The 19,093-nt window shown below is 37.9% G+C and overlaps 1 protein-coding gene across 1 annotated transcript in view; it reads left to right on the top strand.

The window, feature by feature from the left end:
• Positions 1–19,093, top strand: part of pex14 (peroxisomal biogenesis factor 14) — a 68,154-nt gene that overhangs the window by 20,011 nt on the left and 29,050 nt on the right. Inside the window, exon 3 of the mRNA XM_084428887.1 lies at positions 9,928–10,012. Within this exon, the coding sequence (XP_084285013.1) occupies positions 9,928–10,012 (85 nt within the window). The remainder of the gene's footprint in view (positions 1–9,927; positions 10,013–19,093) is intronic.

Raw genomic sequence — 19,093 nt, 5'->3', positions numbered from 1 at the left:
TTGGACCCCATTGACTGTCATTGTATGGACAAAAACATTTTGTCTTTTGTGTTCCACAGAAGAAACAAAGGTTTGGAATGACACGAGGGTGAAAAATTCTGTAATTTTGGGTTGAACAATCCCTTTAAGGTGTGTCTATAGGAAACTTCCCTTTGAAAGCCAGTCTGATCTGTCAGTCTTGTTTGAACTTTTGCATGTGATCGGATCCCTACTTGTTCATTCCATTGTGTTTCTGTGGTTATTGTTGCCTAGGCAGGGTCAAGAGAGTTTTTACGTAAACCCAACTGATTTATACGCAGGTTTGAGAACAGGGCTGGGTGGCACCATCATACCGCAGACATGCTTTGGGCAATAATGCAGTAAAACCTGTACATTCTGGCTGATCCTTTAGAAATGCACGATTATTCTCGCACACAAGCATTTCTCAGATTCTGTGGCTTCAGTTGAGTAACAGCAATTCTCCATATGAGTCAACAAGCATAAATCACTCTGCTGCGCTTTTATTTTCTACCCCTTCCAACCCATTTTGCAAGAAAAACAAAACACAACTCGGTTTTTTATGCAATTTTAGTCGCTATGGTAATTAAAATGTTCCCATTGGTTTGGATGCACTAAATTAAAACTGCAAACCTTAATTGTTTTTATTGGTTTGCTGTGCCACTGTGGTTTTGAAGGAGGCCTAATCTCATTGGTGGATTAAACGCTTACTACTCTTCTCAGTCATGTGACTCCGACTGTGGTCTGAGTATCTCTTTAAATGCGAGCTCCATTGTCATCTAATCGTTCCTGACAGCTCTGACTATCACACAGCCTGGGAGGCTTGTCGGTTTATTTGGACAAGCCACTGTGTGCCGCGCTTCCCTTTGCAACCAGTAGATGGTGGTATTCATCTTCTGAGATGTACCCATAGACCTGTGGGAGGCCAGGTTGCCCTGTCTTTGTCTCTTTCCTTATCTGATCTCACTTCTTTAAACTTTCTCTGCCTCGTTTCTTCCTTCTACGAACTGTATCTCCCATACCGTGTTTTTGTTTTACTTAACACTTTATGTTTTTGCTCTCCATCTAGTTGTTTCCATCTCCACCGCCCTCAGAGTAATTGAGAGTAGGGTCACCGAGCAAGAGGGTCACAGCACCAATTCTTCGCCTTTTTGAAGATCGCAAAACTGTTGATCCGCAACGTGCAATAAGCGTCCCAAGCTATCGAATGCAAGTCATTGTGAGATGATAATGTCACCGGAATGTCACAATCTGTCTGCCGGTGGCGTGGCCGTCCTCTCTCAGTGTCATATTGTGCTTATGCCTAATCAACTAACCGCCGGCAAGCACATTTCCCTTTTAATTGTCAATGTACTATACGTCTGTTAGCTACTTTAGTGTAAGAGACGGTGGCACAATTGTACACTGATTTTGTGTGTGCGTGTGCTAGGTGGGCGTCTGTAGCGGAGAGGGAAGACACTCGTCAGGGTTATGGCAGTCGTAGATGACAAGAAGGCTCTTCCTTCCTCTCCATAAACCCTGCATTGTGCGGTTTGGACATGAGTGCGGCGTTGTTGCCATTGGTGCTGTTTTCATTTTGCTTCAATTAGCTAATTAGATGTGAAGGGTGGTAGTGTCTCTGAAAATGAAGGACAAGGATCCAGCGTCGGGTTTAAGACCGCCTTTGTGTTTATCTATGAGCCGGATCGCAACGTGTTATTAGGATGTGCCACCAAGTCACGATAGGCTGCTATTAATTTATGCTCCGTTTCCTTTAGATTGTCTTGAAATCGGATGTTTGCTTTTTCCCCCCAGGTTTTGTTATGAATTACACTGGCATTGAGTGTGTGTGTGTGTGTGTGTGTGTGTGTGTGCGCGCGCGCGTTTACGCCCTGCTCATTTACAACTCGGAGACATTTTGCACGGCCTGTCACCGAATGTCATCATTGACTGTAAAAGTAGAGAAAAAAATGCCTCAAATTACAGGAAAGCAGCACTGCATTAAAGAACAAAGAGGATCGATGGCAGTACATTAAACTTTATACAATTGGGGGGGGGGAAATCAACTAATTAAAATTGATTACTCTTGCTTTGTAAAAGTGTTTCTGAATTAAATTATTGTATGAAAACATTTTGACCAATTGAGGAGCTGAGGAAGTATCCATTACTGGATTACTGCTGGAATATTTGCGGTGAGCTGGGCTAAGTACTGTTCTTTTTTTTTCTTTCTTTTTTTTTCTCACTGCTGAGTCCAAGGGCCACAGTTTCATCTTTCTCTCTTATACATACACATTTCACACACATTTTTTTTTCTTTCAAAAAATGTCTTAATGTTGAAAAAAAATTGTTAAATTTTTTTAAGCTTAATTTGACCTTTACAGCTGAAGGTTCCTGTCTTTTTTATCCCAGTGTGACATTTTGTTATTATTTATCAAGCAATATTAAATTAAATTAGCCATATGAACTATTCTTTCTTATATCAAACGTATCTAGTAAACACATTTTACACAGTTAAAATATATCCAAAATTAATGGTAAAAAAAAAAAAGTTATATATTTTTTTAAAGCAGCACCTCAAGATTACACCTTAAGATTCATGTCTATTTTTTTTTTTAATAAGTGTAACATTTGTTATTATTTATCAAGCAAGTTAGGCATCTCTTTCTCTCTCCCTGAAGAGATCAGATTAAATGAACACCCCAAAACGAGCTTTTTTTGGTCAAAAATCTTTTAAAACCACACTGAGTTAGCCATATAAACTAGTAGGTCTTTTATGGAACACCTCAGTGAGCCGGCAAAATGCATTGGAAGTGTAATTCTGGCACCACAGACACTTTGGCTCTCTCATTAGTGGAAACAAATGATCACATGTGAAAGCTGGACATATCTCCCAACAGTTAATAATAACGATTAAGATAAATTTGCCCCACATTAACAGAAATGTTTCCAGCAAATGCTCTGCTTTACCATGTTTTATTGATTTACATGTTAAGAGGAAATATTTCAGGTCTGTAATCGAAAGTATTGAGTACTAGTTAGGCTAGCGTTACAGATTAGCCTGGGCTGAGTGAGGCAAGTCGCTGGCAAACGTCTATGTGCATCTGTGTGTGTTCAAATGGGTGTCAGTTCCGCCATAAACCAGTGACTTTCCATTAGGCTTAAATAATAGTCTGGTTTATATTTATTTATTTATATATTTATAAATTGTACTATTATAATTTTGTACTTTTCAATACCTGTCTTTCCTATGAAAGTGGAATGGCATGAAATGTGCTGTTGATGTCATGAATTTAATAACTAAATGATGTTTTACAGTCCTGGAAATATAAGGGAAATTCATAATTGCCATTTCCAGGCTTGTAAATAAATAGTCCTGGAAATAAAATGTTAAGGTATTTCTGTAGTCAATATTTATTTGATTAGTTATGCCTGATTCTAACGTATTTATTTGGATAATGACGTATAAAATATATAAAGTGAAAATCCTTATCCAGTCATCCAAAACAACAGTTCTTTGGTGGAAAGTGTGGAAATCCTGGATTCCCAATTTTGTCCATACTTATTTTCAAACCTCTGTATATCAGATAAGAAAACTTTCAACTGTCTTTTTCTCTGCTATTGTATTTATTGTTTTTTTGTTTTGTTTTGGTGGTAAACTTTGTTGTGACCTTTAAGTCATCAAAGTTCAGAACATTCATAAACCGTGATTTGAATATCAGCGCTGTAATCGCGGGTCTCTGTGCTCAATCCACTCGCAGCACATGGAAAATGTGTGTCGCTCTACTTTGTCATCAGTAATGGCTCTTTTTGCATAGATCTATTTATCACGAATGTGACCTTTTGAAACTGGATTTGGTTGCATAAGGAAGATGGGTAAAGGCATAACTGACTGAGATATTCCCTTTTCATGCACTTTTTTCAGTAGTTCAAAGTCGTAAACAGACCGCGTAGTTATGCTGAAGACCGTTGGAGTGACTGCTAAGATTTTTGTGATGATAATAAGGGGGGGGCAGAACATTTTAAAGGGATAGTTCACCCAAAAATGAAAATTCTGTCATCATTTACTCACCCTCATGTCATTCCAAACCTGTATGAATTTCCTTCTTCTGTGGAGCGCAAGAAAATATTTCAGAAAATATTTCCCCCGTGGACCTCTGTGGACTTTCATTGCATTTGGAATTTTTTTTCTAAATATTTTCTTTTGTGTTCCGCAGAAGAAGAAAAAAAGGTTTGAAATGGCATCAAATCTTCCAAAAATCACAATGAAAAGAAAAGAAAGCAAAAATAAAACATTGCTGTATGAAGAATGATTTATTGATGTATGTAATGTCTGTGTCGTGTGGGTGTGGAGTTGATCAGTAAGAATTGATTTCATACAGCTGTTTTAGATGAACTCACACTCTCTCTCTCTCTCTCTCTCTCTCTCTCTCTCTCTCCCTCTTTCCCTCTCTCCCTCTCTCTCTCTCTCTCTCTCCCTCTCCCTCTCTCTCTCCCTCTCCCTCTCCCTCTCCCTCTCCCTCTCCCTCTCCCTCTCCCTCTCCCTCTCCCTCTCCCTCTCCCTCTTTCTCTCCCTCTCTCTCTCCCTCCCTCTTTCTCTCCCTCTCTCTCTCCCTCCCTCTCTCTCTCTCTCCCTCCCTCTCCCTCTCTCTCTCCCTCCCTCTCCCTCTCCCTCTCCCTCTCCCTCTCCCTCTCCCTCTCCCTCTCCCTCTCCCTCTCCCTCTCCCTCTCCCTCTCTCCCTCTCTCATGCACACCCAGTTTGCTCAGTGTGCTCTCCTCAATAAAGGTCATTTAAAGCAGAAGTTGTCATAATTAGAAGGGCATTTTAAGATCTAATTATAAAAGATTAAAAATACCATTTTGTGCATCAACCCTTCAGGAGTTGAAAGGAATCTGACTGCAAGGAAACCCACATTGCAATTTTCGAGTCGACTCGGAGCGCTTAAAGCGTCCTAGATATCCATCTATGTCATGGAATCATTCATGATAGAGGTTAATTAATATAGAAAGTCGACTACGGTCTCTTTCTCCCTCTCTCCTCTCCTGAAACCATTGTTTTGTAGGAATCTGAGACCAACCTAACACAATTGGATCAGTGTCTATTAGGCCTTTATTATATCAGGGGTGCTTCTTCACAAATGTACAGGGCAATTTGAAATGAATTGATTCACGCTAAGACTGGATCCCCAGACCTGCTAATGATTTCCTTTTAGCTTCCTTTACCCTTTGCTTTTAAGTGCCAACTGATGGCCCCCACCTTCTGCTGTGGTAGCTCTTGTCCTTTCTCACGGAGCGGTCATTACTGTCAACAGTCCTGTAGCAAGATCAAACTCGTATACAGTCAGGCACACTTTTTGGTCTATAACTTCATTTCACGACTTCACACCACCGTCCACAAAGTTTCAATTTGTGCATGTGACTTCGCGCTAAAGGAACTCTAGTAAAAGTAAAATGCCTTGTTGATTTAGTTTTATTTTCATCAAAAGCTAAGCACAGCTATTCATGCACACATCATATGCAGTGACAAAGCTTCAAATTGTAGGAAATTTCATCTTACATTGTATACACTATATATATATATATATATATATATATATATATATATATATATATATATATATATATATATATATATTTAGCTATTGTAGATTTATGTTACTAATAAAACTGAATGAAATCTATAAACTGTGCCATTTATTTTGAAACAAACAACCGTAAATTTTTTTGTTTTGTTCAAAGTGTATCTGTGTGTTTGTTTAAAAGGTTATTAAAAAAAGCAAAAGTGATTGGAAAGTGACCTAGGATACCATTTGCTATTTAAAATATTTACTTGCACACTATACTTTAAATATCTTAATACATAAGTGTATGCATATGATGTCCAAGTTGTATCGCTATATTTGCACATTTACATACTGTACGTATTTCACTATATTCTCCAATTCTAAAAGACCCGTGTAGCTGCCTTTTAAGTGTACATTATTTGTATTTAAAACAAACATTTTGGCATTTTTTATACAATATGAATATTTACTTATATATAAGAGACATTTTCTGTAATGGGTTTTTAAGTTTTGGTGTCTCTTTCACTGATCAAGATATTGAAATAAAACCTCCCCCCCCCCATCTACAACTGATTTAATCTTGTTTGGCTTAATAGTACTTTTGTAAGTGTGTTGCCTTGAGCAAAAGTATATTTCCCTGTTTGACCTGTTTGCAAGGGAAGTTTTCCTTCTCATATCTACTGGATATATGGCAGCATTTATAGGCAAAACTTCCTCTAATTCTTACAGGTCAGAATTTCTAAAGCGTTTTAAAATAGGGAAAAAGTATTCAGAATTCACTGGTTATTCTTAGAATTAAATTTTTAGGGTAAGTAGGATAAAATCCCCAAAAATGTTTTACTACATTAAACTGACTGTCAAAATGCTCCTTTATAGACCAGATATTGAACTTTTAACTTGTTTTAAAGGAGACTGAAATGATGAAAGCATCATACGAGGTTGGCTCTAAAAATTTGGCTTCCCTAATAGGACATTTATATTTCCTTCCCGATCAATATCATCATGTTAAGCGTAACGACCACCTCCTCCAAATTTAAGGCGAGTGTGAGGCAAAAGTGCTCTGTTAAAACTCGGTCCGATCCAAACTCAATAACCAACACGGCATGATTTGCAAGACCTTGTGCAGTCATCATGTTCACGGCGGGCATGTCTCCAGACGTGGCCCTTAATGTTGCTCGGCCCCTATGATTGAGTTTTCACCACTTTTTAGGTTGCACCTGACACTTGATCATTTATCTCATTTGTAAAGATTATCGGTTAGAACAGGGAGCACTTTCCGTGCATTAGCAATTTTAGCCTTACAAGAAACACTAGAAAATAATGGTTGATTAACAAAGAGTATTTACTGGTATTCAGCAAAGAAACATGCACCCACCTTTTTAATTTGAGTTAATATTTTGCTTGCCAAACCAAATGTGTCTTGTACTGACATGTAGTGATACAGCTCTCCCCCTTAAAAGCACGATCGTGCGCTGCTACCTTATACGACAACGAGGGTGATCTATACGTCAATAAGTAGACAAGACTAAAATCTGTGCAATGTGGTTATAATTGATTGAGATGTCTGGGTGGAACTTGCATAAAGCAGCCGTGTCATCTGCAAAGAAAAGCACTTTTCTTCTCCCTGAAGAACAGACGTAACACTCTTGAAAAATAAATGGACATCGCCCTCATTTGTTATCCCACTTTGATCCCATCTTTTAGAGAAGTGTTTACAAGAATGCCGTGCCCTTTCCATCCAAGTAAAAGCTAGTCTCAATCACAAAACAGAGTCGTATTTCAAGCCAAGGAGCTGCGATTTTGACCCCTTTGTCTTTATAATCTTAAATGAAACATTCCTGCTGTTGTTTTTTTCGCTGGCAGTGACTCAATTGAGAATGTTCTTTTCCTATAAAGTGTGATTTACTGTACATGCAACGTCATTTTTGTGCAGTGCATAAAGAAATTGATGGTTTATGCAGTTTATGTGGTGTTTATAGAGCGGGGAAGGAGTGTTTCTGGATTGTAAAAGGCACTTATTGTGTGATTTCTCCAACAGCTCAAAACCCTCATCCATTCAAATGCTGATTTTCACTTGCAATTCATGTTTGAAGACTTCTCAGAACTGGTTCATTTATGAAGCAGGATGTGCTTCAGTTTGACGATGTGGACTTTGCAATTTTCTTGTCATAAGTTTCCAGGTGAATAAATTTAATATGCCCTCAGCTTAAATATAGCATGGTCAGAAATTAATGGCTGCCCAGGCGACCAAAAATAAGAGAGAGAGAGAGAGAGTGGGAGAAAAATTTGCATTACTTTTTTTTATTTAAATTGCAATATCCTGGATTATTTTTTCATTAGTATTTTTTCCATGAAATATTGCATAATATGTTAAGTTTAAAGGTAACAATAATTATGCATATTGATACTTTAATAAATGAATCTATTGCAATGACACATGGTATGATTTGGTTGATGATTAGAGAATTTTCATAAATTAAAGTGTTTGACAAATGGGCCAGATTTACTGGAAAGTTCTGCACGTGATCTGCTGACACCAATCAAATTAAAGAACGCAAACGCAGCCGGATCATTTCCATAACGACCAACCCAATCTACCAAGAGCAGCGCAAATAAGCGTCTGGTTTAAGACATTGGTTTTTTTGGGGGAGGTAAGTAATGGCGCAGATACCAGTAAATTGACTAGCGCAAACCTTAGTAAATCACCTTGCGTGATTCATTTAAATACTCTCCTTCTATAAATTTTGCGTGCGAAAGGGAAACTCCTACAAATGCATATGCAATAAGGTCAGCTGCAAAAATAACTGTCCATACCTTTTCAACGCTAATTTTTCACTGTGTGTCTTTAGTAAATCCTGACAGTTTTTTTAACACCAAAAGAAGGTTTGCGCTAGCACAAGCTGTTAGTAAATCTGGCCCATAGTGTTTTTTTGTTGTCGTTGATGGTCAGAAAAAATATGAACTTGGAAAAAAAGCCCCTGAAAATCAACTCTAGGGGATATTTTTTGACACTGATATAGAGATCCAGACATTTCCAGAAAGGTCATGTTAACGTAAAACATGGTCGCTGATGTGTTCTGAAACCAGGTGTGACTGAGGTTGCATCTATGCAGACACTGCCTCAGATATTTGAAGAGACAAATGCGGCCTGCCTGCTTGCTTATTCCAATTATCGGAATCATAATCTCATGCCGTTCCCTAAATCGTCAGTGCCCCCCTTTTGGTCTTCCTTCTTCATCCAACAAAGTCAAAGTTGTTCCCCATAAATTTAAGCTGAAATCAATATGATGTGTTTTTGAAAGGAAAACCGGGTCCCCTACTCACTCTGTCTTGATTTGTCACCGCAGAATTATACAGCCGTCCCGACTATTACACATTCTTCTCAGCCTATTTTCAAAATGCAATCCTTTTGGATTGAAACAGGTCTTTAGTATATGCAATGCATTACCTAAAACGGATTACCACAGACAGCGCGCTCAATCACTTTTTATCTTTTGCCGCTTAAAGAAAAAGAACAGTAATCAAAACCTTTCAACCTATTAGAGGGATGACTTTTACAATTGAATCACAGGGACCACAGGTGCGATAACGAGGCGGCTCGGCTTTATCCTTGAGTGTGCGTTTCCCCCTATCTCCAGATGTTATTTCATGTTTATCTGTTCTTTAAAAGCACCACTTCAGAGCCCGCACTTCAAATTCATGCTATAATGGTGTTTGAGGAGGAGACCCTTTTTTAATTCTGGGAGAAGCAAGCTAAAGTGGCAGATCAAGGTGCATCTCGAAGGAAAACACGATGGAATCGATGGGAACGGCGCTGCACTTCCGACTACACGTGTTCTGATGATATTTAATTTTCTAGTGCATTAACACTCAGTCATTACAACATGCAGCCTAGGTGATTTGATCATAATGCATTTTCTTCTTTAAGAATCACTGAAGTTTTTAGCCAGGTATTCTGCCGTTATTAGATACAGATGGGCACTTCAGCATTAAGTATAGATTTCCAGTCCCTGCTCACTTAAGGCTAGGAGTTTGTCTTAAAGAGGATAATGGCAAATTAAACTCCATACCCCATTTGTTCTGCAAACCTTGATGGGATAATTTTATAACTGCTGATTCACTCATTTCCTAGATTTATCTCTAAAGTGGTTTGGTGGTCTGGCCTCCATATACTTATTGGGAGGGGGAGGGCTATTTTATAAGTTCCTGTTGTTGGCTGATGATATACCTTGGGGAGTTGGAAATGTACAATAATTCAGCCGCCTTGCAAGAATTCCTGAGTCTTCCTCTCATTTCCAGTGAAGTTAATTTACTGATGACTTTTTATTATACTGATGAGCTCATTTCACGCTGCAAATGTATGATTATTTTTTTTCCCTATCTTCACAGATTGCCACGGCAGTGAGGTTTCTACAAAACCAGCAAGTTCGTCAGAGCCCCCTGGCAACCAGAAAGGCTTTTTTAAAGAAAAAAGGTGCGTATCATCAGTACGTTCCTGAACCCTAATGTGAAATATTGCGTTTTTACAGGCAGAACGGCTACAAGTTGGCTCAATTCCAAGACTTTGACCTTACATTTAACCAACTTAATGCTTTCGTTATTTCTTTCAGGCATGAGTGGAATCAGTTTAGTAAAGAGAGCCTTTTTGCAATGTCAGGTTAAAAGGGACAGTTTACCACTAAATATTATTTTTTTATACCTTTCATTCCAAAACCTTTCATATTCCCATAAAGAGACGTTTTGAAGAATGTTCATGCTGCTCTCTTACTTTCTTTTACAACAAAAGTAAATGTGGACCGATGCTGTTGAGCACCAAAATGGACAAAAAAGTGCCATGAATGCATCAAAAAGTAGTTGATATGATAAATCTTCTGAAGCCATATGAAAGGTTTATGTGGCAAAATGACAGAAATGCTCACCATCTACTTCCCAGTTTTGTGGAAAAGAGCAGCTTTTACATTCTGCTGTAAATATCTTCTTTTCTTTTTTTACCACTGAATCAAGTCATAAAGGTTTCAGGTGAGTAAATGATGAGGGTGTCATTTTTGGGTAAACTATCCCTTTAAAGACTGCTCAGTTTTAGGAACAGCATGTAGTCCAGTGTCCAAAGATTTTCATGGGGTGAGGTCATTTGCTTTTAAGGGTCAGGGGTCGAGGCCATTGTTGCATGCCCTGGAGGGTCAAGTAGGGGTCGATCGGACTGCAGAGAGCTTGATCCCAGCTGTGTGGATAAATGACCCATCAGTTGGGACGCTTTGGGATCCAGAAAATTAATATTGACAAACCCTCCTGCACTTACAATGGAATTGTCAATTATGCTACCTCCCAGCATTTTAAAGCTTTTACTTAATTTAGCTGTTATCATAAATATTAAAGCACTGGAATGCATCGGAAAGTTTTATCGACCAGAGAAGTAACGTGTTGTGAGCATACATATGCATTCACTCTAAATTCAGAGCAGTTTAGGTATCAATCAATATGTGTGTTTGATGCATAACCCACCACTATCTCTCCTATGGCAAAAACCCCTTTCAGATCAGATCACCGGCCTGAGTGTGTGCTGGATAGTAATCAATCCTTACGCTGTATTTTGATATTTTTTGAGAGGTTTTTTTTTCTTTTCTTTTTAAAACCCAGCACCAAAAATGACATTGTGATGTTTTAGTGAATCACTTTGGGGGGCGGCAGTGATGGAAACCGAGAAGCACAATGTAATCCGTCTCACTTTACGGCTTATTTGAGTGTTTTGCCAGCAGGTCTTAAAACTTTAAAATCAGTCACATAAAATGACGATCACTTCGGCACTGAAATGCATATCGTTTTTTTAAATAAAATATAGTCCTTCACAAAGGTCAGATTAGTTTTATCTTGATTACATTGAAGTTTAGCAAGGTCAGCATTGTCCTTTATAACACGATAACTCATCTGTCTCTGCACGGTATTGATAATTGTAAATCTTAGCAGAGCCGTGCTTATCGGACATACAGTACTGTCACGACTTTTCCTTTTAGTTCTTATTTAAAATGAAATTTGTTCTCTCAGGACTAATTAATGGTAAAGGCAGGTGGATTTGGCCTACGACGGTGCTTATAGAGGGACAGAGGAAAACGAGCCAAATAGCTCAATGATCGGTGTGGGTAACCAGAGACAAAATCCATAGATGCCGGCTGCTGTTGTTCACATCAGTGGCTTATTATGACTTCTCAATATCTTTAGCATTTTCCTCGGTCAGTGCTTCTCGTTAGCAGTAGATCAGCTTCATTTATAATTCACAGCTGGGTTATGCGGCTTAATATGCTGTATGTTCAGGGCGAAATGTGGTTATTTCGAATGCGCACGACTGAAATTGTATCCAGCTGCAGGTATTTGCAGGTTCTGAGCGATATGCATCATGTTTGTGTTGTGTAGAAAGTGTGTTTGGTGGTTCAAATGGATTTCTCAAAGGGGTCTACTGGTGCATCAAATATTAATATGCTAGTGTGTCACTGTTTCATGATAGGTCAACCTCCCCCTCCATGCCAACTGAAGTCAATAGTGTTCAATGGGTCCCTCTAATCCACATGAATGTGACTTTTTTCATTATGCTTCCTGAAAAGGATAAATAATAATTATATTCCCTCTCTCCAAACATTTATTTATCTGATTATTTTTATTTTATTTTTTAAATTCAAGAAAATGAACAGTGTGGTCCTGAAGTCTGATTGATAACTGTTTTGCTCGGAAAGCTTTGCACTCTTCTAGGTACTTTTTAAAGTACTAATTCTTTTTTTTTTTTTTTTTTTTTTATTAAAATTATATTATCAACAACAATATTTAGAGAAAAACACTTTATTTGCTAACATGAATTTTAATATTTGTTCATTTTTGACATTTTTCTTTAATGACAGCAGCGCTCGAGCTGATTCCAGAAATCTGTTCAAAACCTGACGATCATGTGCTCTCAGACCCCACTATGTTTGTGTTATTTATAATTCATACATGCATGTATCTGTGTGCAAGTCTCTATTTTGTATGTGTGTGTATAATGTATATTTAGATTGACTTTGACCCCTCCGAACAGCAAAACCAGGGAACACGGTGAACTCAGGACTATCATGGCAATGTGTCCCCAGGGTGTGTTTGAACATCAATAGATCTATAGCTGGAAGACTCGGCCTTGTGCTATTGCTATTCTAATTTGATGTTGTATTTTTTATGCGGACATTTGGAGATCTTCGAACGAGGACACTATTTCCAGGTCACTAGCCTTTTAATTACCGACCCTTGTAACCGAGAGGTTATTGATAGAACTCAGAGCACAAAAATGTTTACAACCACAGCGGACGAGTTATCACCAACGCTTCAAGTTTAATTTCTTACGTTTTCTCTGCTCGCTCATGCAATTTTGGGTGGGACGCGCAGCCGCTTGCACCCCGAGGACCACTTCGCTGTGATATTGCCACTTGTCACGTAGTTATGAAAATATGTTAAACATTGGAATAGACAACTATTCAATATCCTCTCAATGGACTTTCCCATTGCGACGGCTTAATTAAGCCAGCATGATTTAGGAATGATTTGTAAGTACTGTACGTACAGTTCATAATGCTTGTTGTTAAGGACGGATTTCGGATTAAAGTCACAATGACCTTTTTGTTTTAATTGTGGCTCGCAATCAGCAACCTTTTGTCTACATGCAAACGGTTTTGTTTTGTTTTGACTAGTCCCTCAAATGGAAGAAGAGCGCAGGCTTTAAAGTGAGCCGTCTGTGAATTTGCATGTGCTGGAAAATCGTCTTGTGTCAGCACCGAGCCATTTCTACTGAGCCTCACCTTCAACAATGTAATTATGTCACAATGTTGTATCACTCTGAAAGCAACTCGTGCAATTTGAAGGGTAGGAGGGAGACTAATCTAGAAGCAAAGTGCTGAGTAATCTTAAGCCAATTTCTCCTTATTAAATTTCTCCTGAAATTTACCATTTTCCCAGTGCCCTGCTGAGCTCACAGAAGCAATTTTAACGTGCTGCTCTGTGTGTTGTTCGTGCAGTGTTTTCAGCTCCATTCCTGGAGTTTTCTCGAAAGTTTAATTTGATTAACATCGTTCATATTAAAGCATGCCTTAAAAAAAAAAAGCTAGCTGAAATGACGGATCAGTGGTTATGAAGGTGACATTTAATTTTCACTGTTTATGGCTAACACCTATTAATTAAGGATAGGGTTAAGCCAAGGTCAATTTAATAATTGCTAAATGCAGGAACAAATTCTTCAATAGTAATGGTTGATGTACTCGTCTAGATTATCTTTGGCATTTAAGAGTTTTGTCTGTAATCCACACTATATCATTTTGTGCATCATTGCTTCATTTAACCATTTGTGCTAAGTTTTATCTCGCATTTCATTTTATAGTTTTTTTTCCACTGATCAGTGCTTTACAACGGTTTTCCCGATTGTTTCTTATACAGTATATGTACAGTACACCCTTTGCCACATCACTAAGAATTAAGTACCCCCTCATCAACCCCAGACCAGAAATCTGTCCCTTTTTAACTCATATTACACTGTATATAATTTAGCATTATATTTAATATTATTAAAGTGGCATTATTACAATGAGTCACTTTTAAACTAAAAGCAATCAATACTGTGGGTGAAAAATAGACTCACCCAGTTGCTTCCCCTCAAACTGAAACAGTATGAGAAATATAGGCTGGAAGCTTATATTTTATAACTGCATTTAGTTTGTTATTGGTTGGTTTTATAGTCTGAGACACTTGATGGGATGAAAATAGGAAAGAGCGGTGTATTGTTGTGAAGTGTGAGATGAGTATAGAGCTCTGTTGTAGAAATTGACTTCAATTCACACAAATTGCCTTAATGTAGCCTACCCCTATTATTATATAGTATAGTTTTATTTCCTTAACAAAATAGCTACATAAGCTGTTAACTACATACCATTGCATAAATAGTTAGTTATTTTTGACAGCCCTGCTATGTTATTTATTGTTAAAATTTCAAAAAAACCTATATATATATACAGACCCTTTCCAAAAAATTTGAATATCATGGAAAAGTTTATTTATTTCCATAATTCCATTCAAAACGTTAAACTTCCATAGATTATAGATTCAGGGCCCACAACTTAAACGATTTCAAGTATTTAGTTGTTTATTTGTACATAATTTGGGCTTCCAGCTCATAAAACCCACGAAAACAGGATTTCAAAAAACTAGAATATTACATGAAATCACACAGTAATTACACAGTGATACCATGGTCATTGAACCAGGTTTTGGTTCTTTTGGCAGTGTGGGCAGGTGCAAATCCTGCTGGAAAATGAAGGAAGCATGAAGTGCTCTGAAAACGCAGTCATCTACCAGGACATTTTCAGAGCACTTCATGCTTCCTTCAGCAGACAAGCTTTATGGAGATGCTGACTTCATTTTCCAGCAGGATTTGCACCTGCCCACACTGCCAAAATAACCAAAACCTGGTTCAATGACCATGGTATCACTGTGTAATTACTGTGTGATTTCATGTAATATTCACATTTTTTTTAAATCCTGTTTTCGTGGGTTTTATGAGCTGGAAGCCCAAATTATGTACAAATGAACAACTAAATACTTGAAATTGTATATATGTATATATATGTGTGTGTGTATATATATATATATATATATATATATATATATATATATATATATATATATATATATATATATATATATATATATATATATGTGTATATGTATATGTATATGTGTATATATATATTTATTTTTTATGCCTTGATATGACATTATGAGATTATGAGAAAGAGGAGAAAGGGAAACAGGATCAGGAAATGACATTTCAGAGTGCTTTTTTGCATTGTAAAGAAATTTCTGTTTCATAGGTTTAACAAAACATTCAAATCTTTTCAAGTACTACCAGGTTTGGAATCAGTATAAGGCAATATTATAAGGTGACATTGTTGATCTGTCCGTCATGATGAAGTAGAAGAGGAGCATCATGGACGTTACAAAGATCAGAGATCAGATTTCGGGTCAGTCACTCCCCCCCCCCAAACAAGACCTTAATATCCATCCATCTTAATTTCTAATACAGTTTAATGGCATATTTATGTAAATATTTTCCAGTTTTGCTCTATAATAACGGTGAGAAATGTCAAAGTCCCCATAAAATAAAACAATACCATCTTCTGGTGGAGTGGGGAGTTAAATTGGATTCCTGCAGCAAGCAGCCATAGTGGCGGGCAGCTGATGAAGGGGAAAATAGGAAGCACTTTGATTACATGTTGCAGCGTCTTTACACAACAATCTCTCCTACACGTATTATTTACATGCCTTATGCTCTAATCCGTGCTGAAGGATACCTCCGTGATTTCCACCCCTTTCACTCTCTCTCAGTATTTCTGTCTCCCTCTCTTTTCAAGGGGAATGTGATTTGGTCTCGGTAAGCATTCAGAGATATGCGCTAATGTTTTCTAAGCAGGTCATTTTAGTGTAAATTGTGAATCTCCCAGAACATCATTACATCACTGTTTGATTGAGCTTTCCAAATGTGGGTGTATATGTACTTATTATCTTGGCTTGTGTTAATTGTATGAGCTGTCCTTAAAGAAAGGTGGTTTAAAGAAGCCGCATGTAATCGCTACACTGTAATTACTGTGGTCTGAACAATTTTACCAATAATGCCCAAAATTATCGTACTGAGAAAGATCTGCAGACGAACATTTCTTTGCTTTTTTTCTGCCAGTTATGGCTTCAGTCTATGTCTCAGTATCTTGATTGACGTACACTAACAAGCATGTGGGTTTAGTGATGTCAACTTAGTGGGTAGCACTCTGTAATCACTTTTCAGATGCATTTGTTCTAAAGATTTTAAACAAATATTTTTAATTATTAATTCACTCATTATTATTTTATTTTTATTTTTGTATTATTATTATAATATTGTATTTTTTAACAAAACATTTTTAATTCACAGATAGACCAATGTTTTATAAATTACTATTCGTCTGTGTCATTGCTGAATTCGCAGAACTATGGTAGAATACATTTTGTTGTTGCTTAGTATAAGGTTTCAGTATGAATTGAATGTTTTGTGAACTGTTGACTTTTAAGACAAATCAAAAGTCTTAAACTCATGTGTCATCCTTCTGAATCAGTCTAATGACTCATTCACTGTATCATAAGTCATTAGTTTCGGTCATAACGAAAGAATTAAAATTTATTTGGCACAGAACTACTTGTATAGCCTCGGAAAACGCGATACTGCAAGGTCTTGTGGCTTGTTTTTTATAAGTTTAACTTCTTTTAACATGAACGCTGCGTTTTAGAATGGCGTGTCATAAGTCGCAAATTAGGCGAGATGTGAACACGATCTAAATTTCTTAGAAAATCAATGGAAAAGCAGCGCAGTGGAATACAAAAACACGTTCTGTGCTCTTAACAACATTTAGTTAAGTGTAAACGCATTCTCAACAGAGTATTGTTTCTAATAAATGATATTTTAATTATGAACGACATTAAATTGTGTTCTCACTCAGGGGAAATCACTAAAAATGAAGTGTGCCCGCTGATATGTCGTTATCTTAAAAACTACAGGCTGAATTTCTCAGATGACTGCTAGTTGGCAGCGGTACAGAATTTACTGTCCTTCATTTACTGTCTCCACGTTGTGTAATCAGGGATGTAATACTGTTTTTCCTCAGCTTTTTTCCAACAGAGAAAGTCATGGATTTTCTGCATTGTCCGGTCACAAACTTCACCCGGTAGCTTCCTTTAAACCAGCATGTGGACTTCCGGGTGAGACACAAGCCGCTAAGGCTCGGCGCTCTGATCTCTGACCTCGCTAGTGTTCTTCCTGTAGTCATTTCATTATGCTCAAAGGGCCATGAGGGACACTGGTGCACTGCAGGTGTAATACCGCTCACAACATGAAGGTAAAGAAATGGTTCATCATCCCTGATATTAATAGGAAAGAGTTTGCAAGTAAGGTGATGCGACTCACCTCTTGGACAGGAATGGCAATGACCAAGGCCTGCATAAAAGACAAAGGGATTGATGTGGTTATAAATTACTCCACGGCGCCACCTAGGCCAGTCGCTTTTCACTTTGTCATCAGGAGAAGGCGATAAAGCAGGAAAATGACCAGAGTCCTTTTTTTAATACATAAATGAATACGCTATGAGAGCGGTCATTATTTAAGGCATGCAATCATGTGGGACATGGACTTGACATGTGAAATCTCACAGAAACGCTCTCGGTGACCTCCATCTTTACGACCTTAAGTATTTTTCTTGTTGTTCAATCTGGTATTATTATTATAATAAGAAGTAATATTCACCAAGCGATTTCATCCAAGCCTTGTTGGTCTGCTGAAAAAAGAGCAGCCACCTTTGACAGCCTTTCAGTAAGCACTTTTATAATTGTCCCTGTGAGCTTGTTCATACCCTATGAAGTTCACAAGTGCCAAAATTGGAGAACTGCACTTTATGGCTGGATGAGTCGCCTCATCACTCTTTAAAAAAAGGCTGGGAAAAAAAAAAACATCCTGAAAATAAGAGCCCAGAAAATAGAGCCATAAATAATACAGAGAGCAATGGCTTTTCCTTTAAATAAATACCGATCAGGTTTATGTTGAAAGACAATAGAAAACGTAGCCCAGATATGCAGTTTACAGTATTTATAGCTGTAATATCGTGGTGCCACCACCGTAATTTCATGCCCCAATGAGAATGGCAAGGTCAAAGCAAATGCTTCGACTGAGCATCTGCTAATATGGTGACTCATAAACAGGCTCTGCGTGTATCAGGTGCACCAAATAATACAGTATAATGAAATACAGAATAGCTTTCCATTATTGTTCTTTTTTACGGTGTCGTCATTAGATGTAATTTATGCCTTAAAAAATTTCATCTACCGGCGGGTCGATCTGAAATGGAGGTCCAAGGGGTCATTCCACAGGTTTTGGAAACTAATAAATTTCTTGTTTCCTTTTTGTGTCCTTTTCCTTTTATATGTAAAACTCACTCTTGTTGTCCTTCTTTTAAATTGGACCTCAAAGGTCTTTCATTTGTCGTCCCGTTTTCTTTGTAATAAAGGCATCAGAGGAGACAAAACAGCTGAGTGAGTCCGAAAACCCGAAAGAAAAGCAAACGCGTTAATGAATTTGCATGCATCTTATTCGGGTGCACGGAGGACCACTTTGTAGTTGCGCAGTGGGTGCTATTTAAGAATTCAAATGACATTACAAATATGTACATATTTGTTCATTATGTCCTTAGAAAACGACCTGCTCGTTCTGAGGTGAACTCACGAAAACGTGAACTTCCTGATAGTGCCTTTACGGTGAGGTGAGTGAGAGGAAATGAGAGGGGGGCCTCCAAGTCTCATTCAATAGTCTGCCACCAAGCAGTCTGGTGTGGTCAGATGAATAGGGAGTCCAGGGACACATTATTGCTTATTGGACAGTACAGGCTGACTGCACCAGCTCAGCACATGGCCATGGCTGCTTCCTGGCACTTTGAATGCCATGCAAGACAGGATGACCAATATTTGCCTTAAATTATTC

Source organism: Rutilus rutilus (genome assembly GCF_951802725.1).
Source record: "Rutilus rutilus genome assembly, chromosome: 13".
Taxonomy (NCBI): domain Eukaryota; kingdom Metazoa; phylum Chordata; class Actinopteri; order Cypriniformes; family Leuciscidae; genus Rutilus; species Rutilus rutilus.
This window is presented reverse-complemented; position numbering and strand designations above follow the sequence as displayed.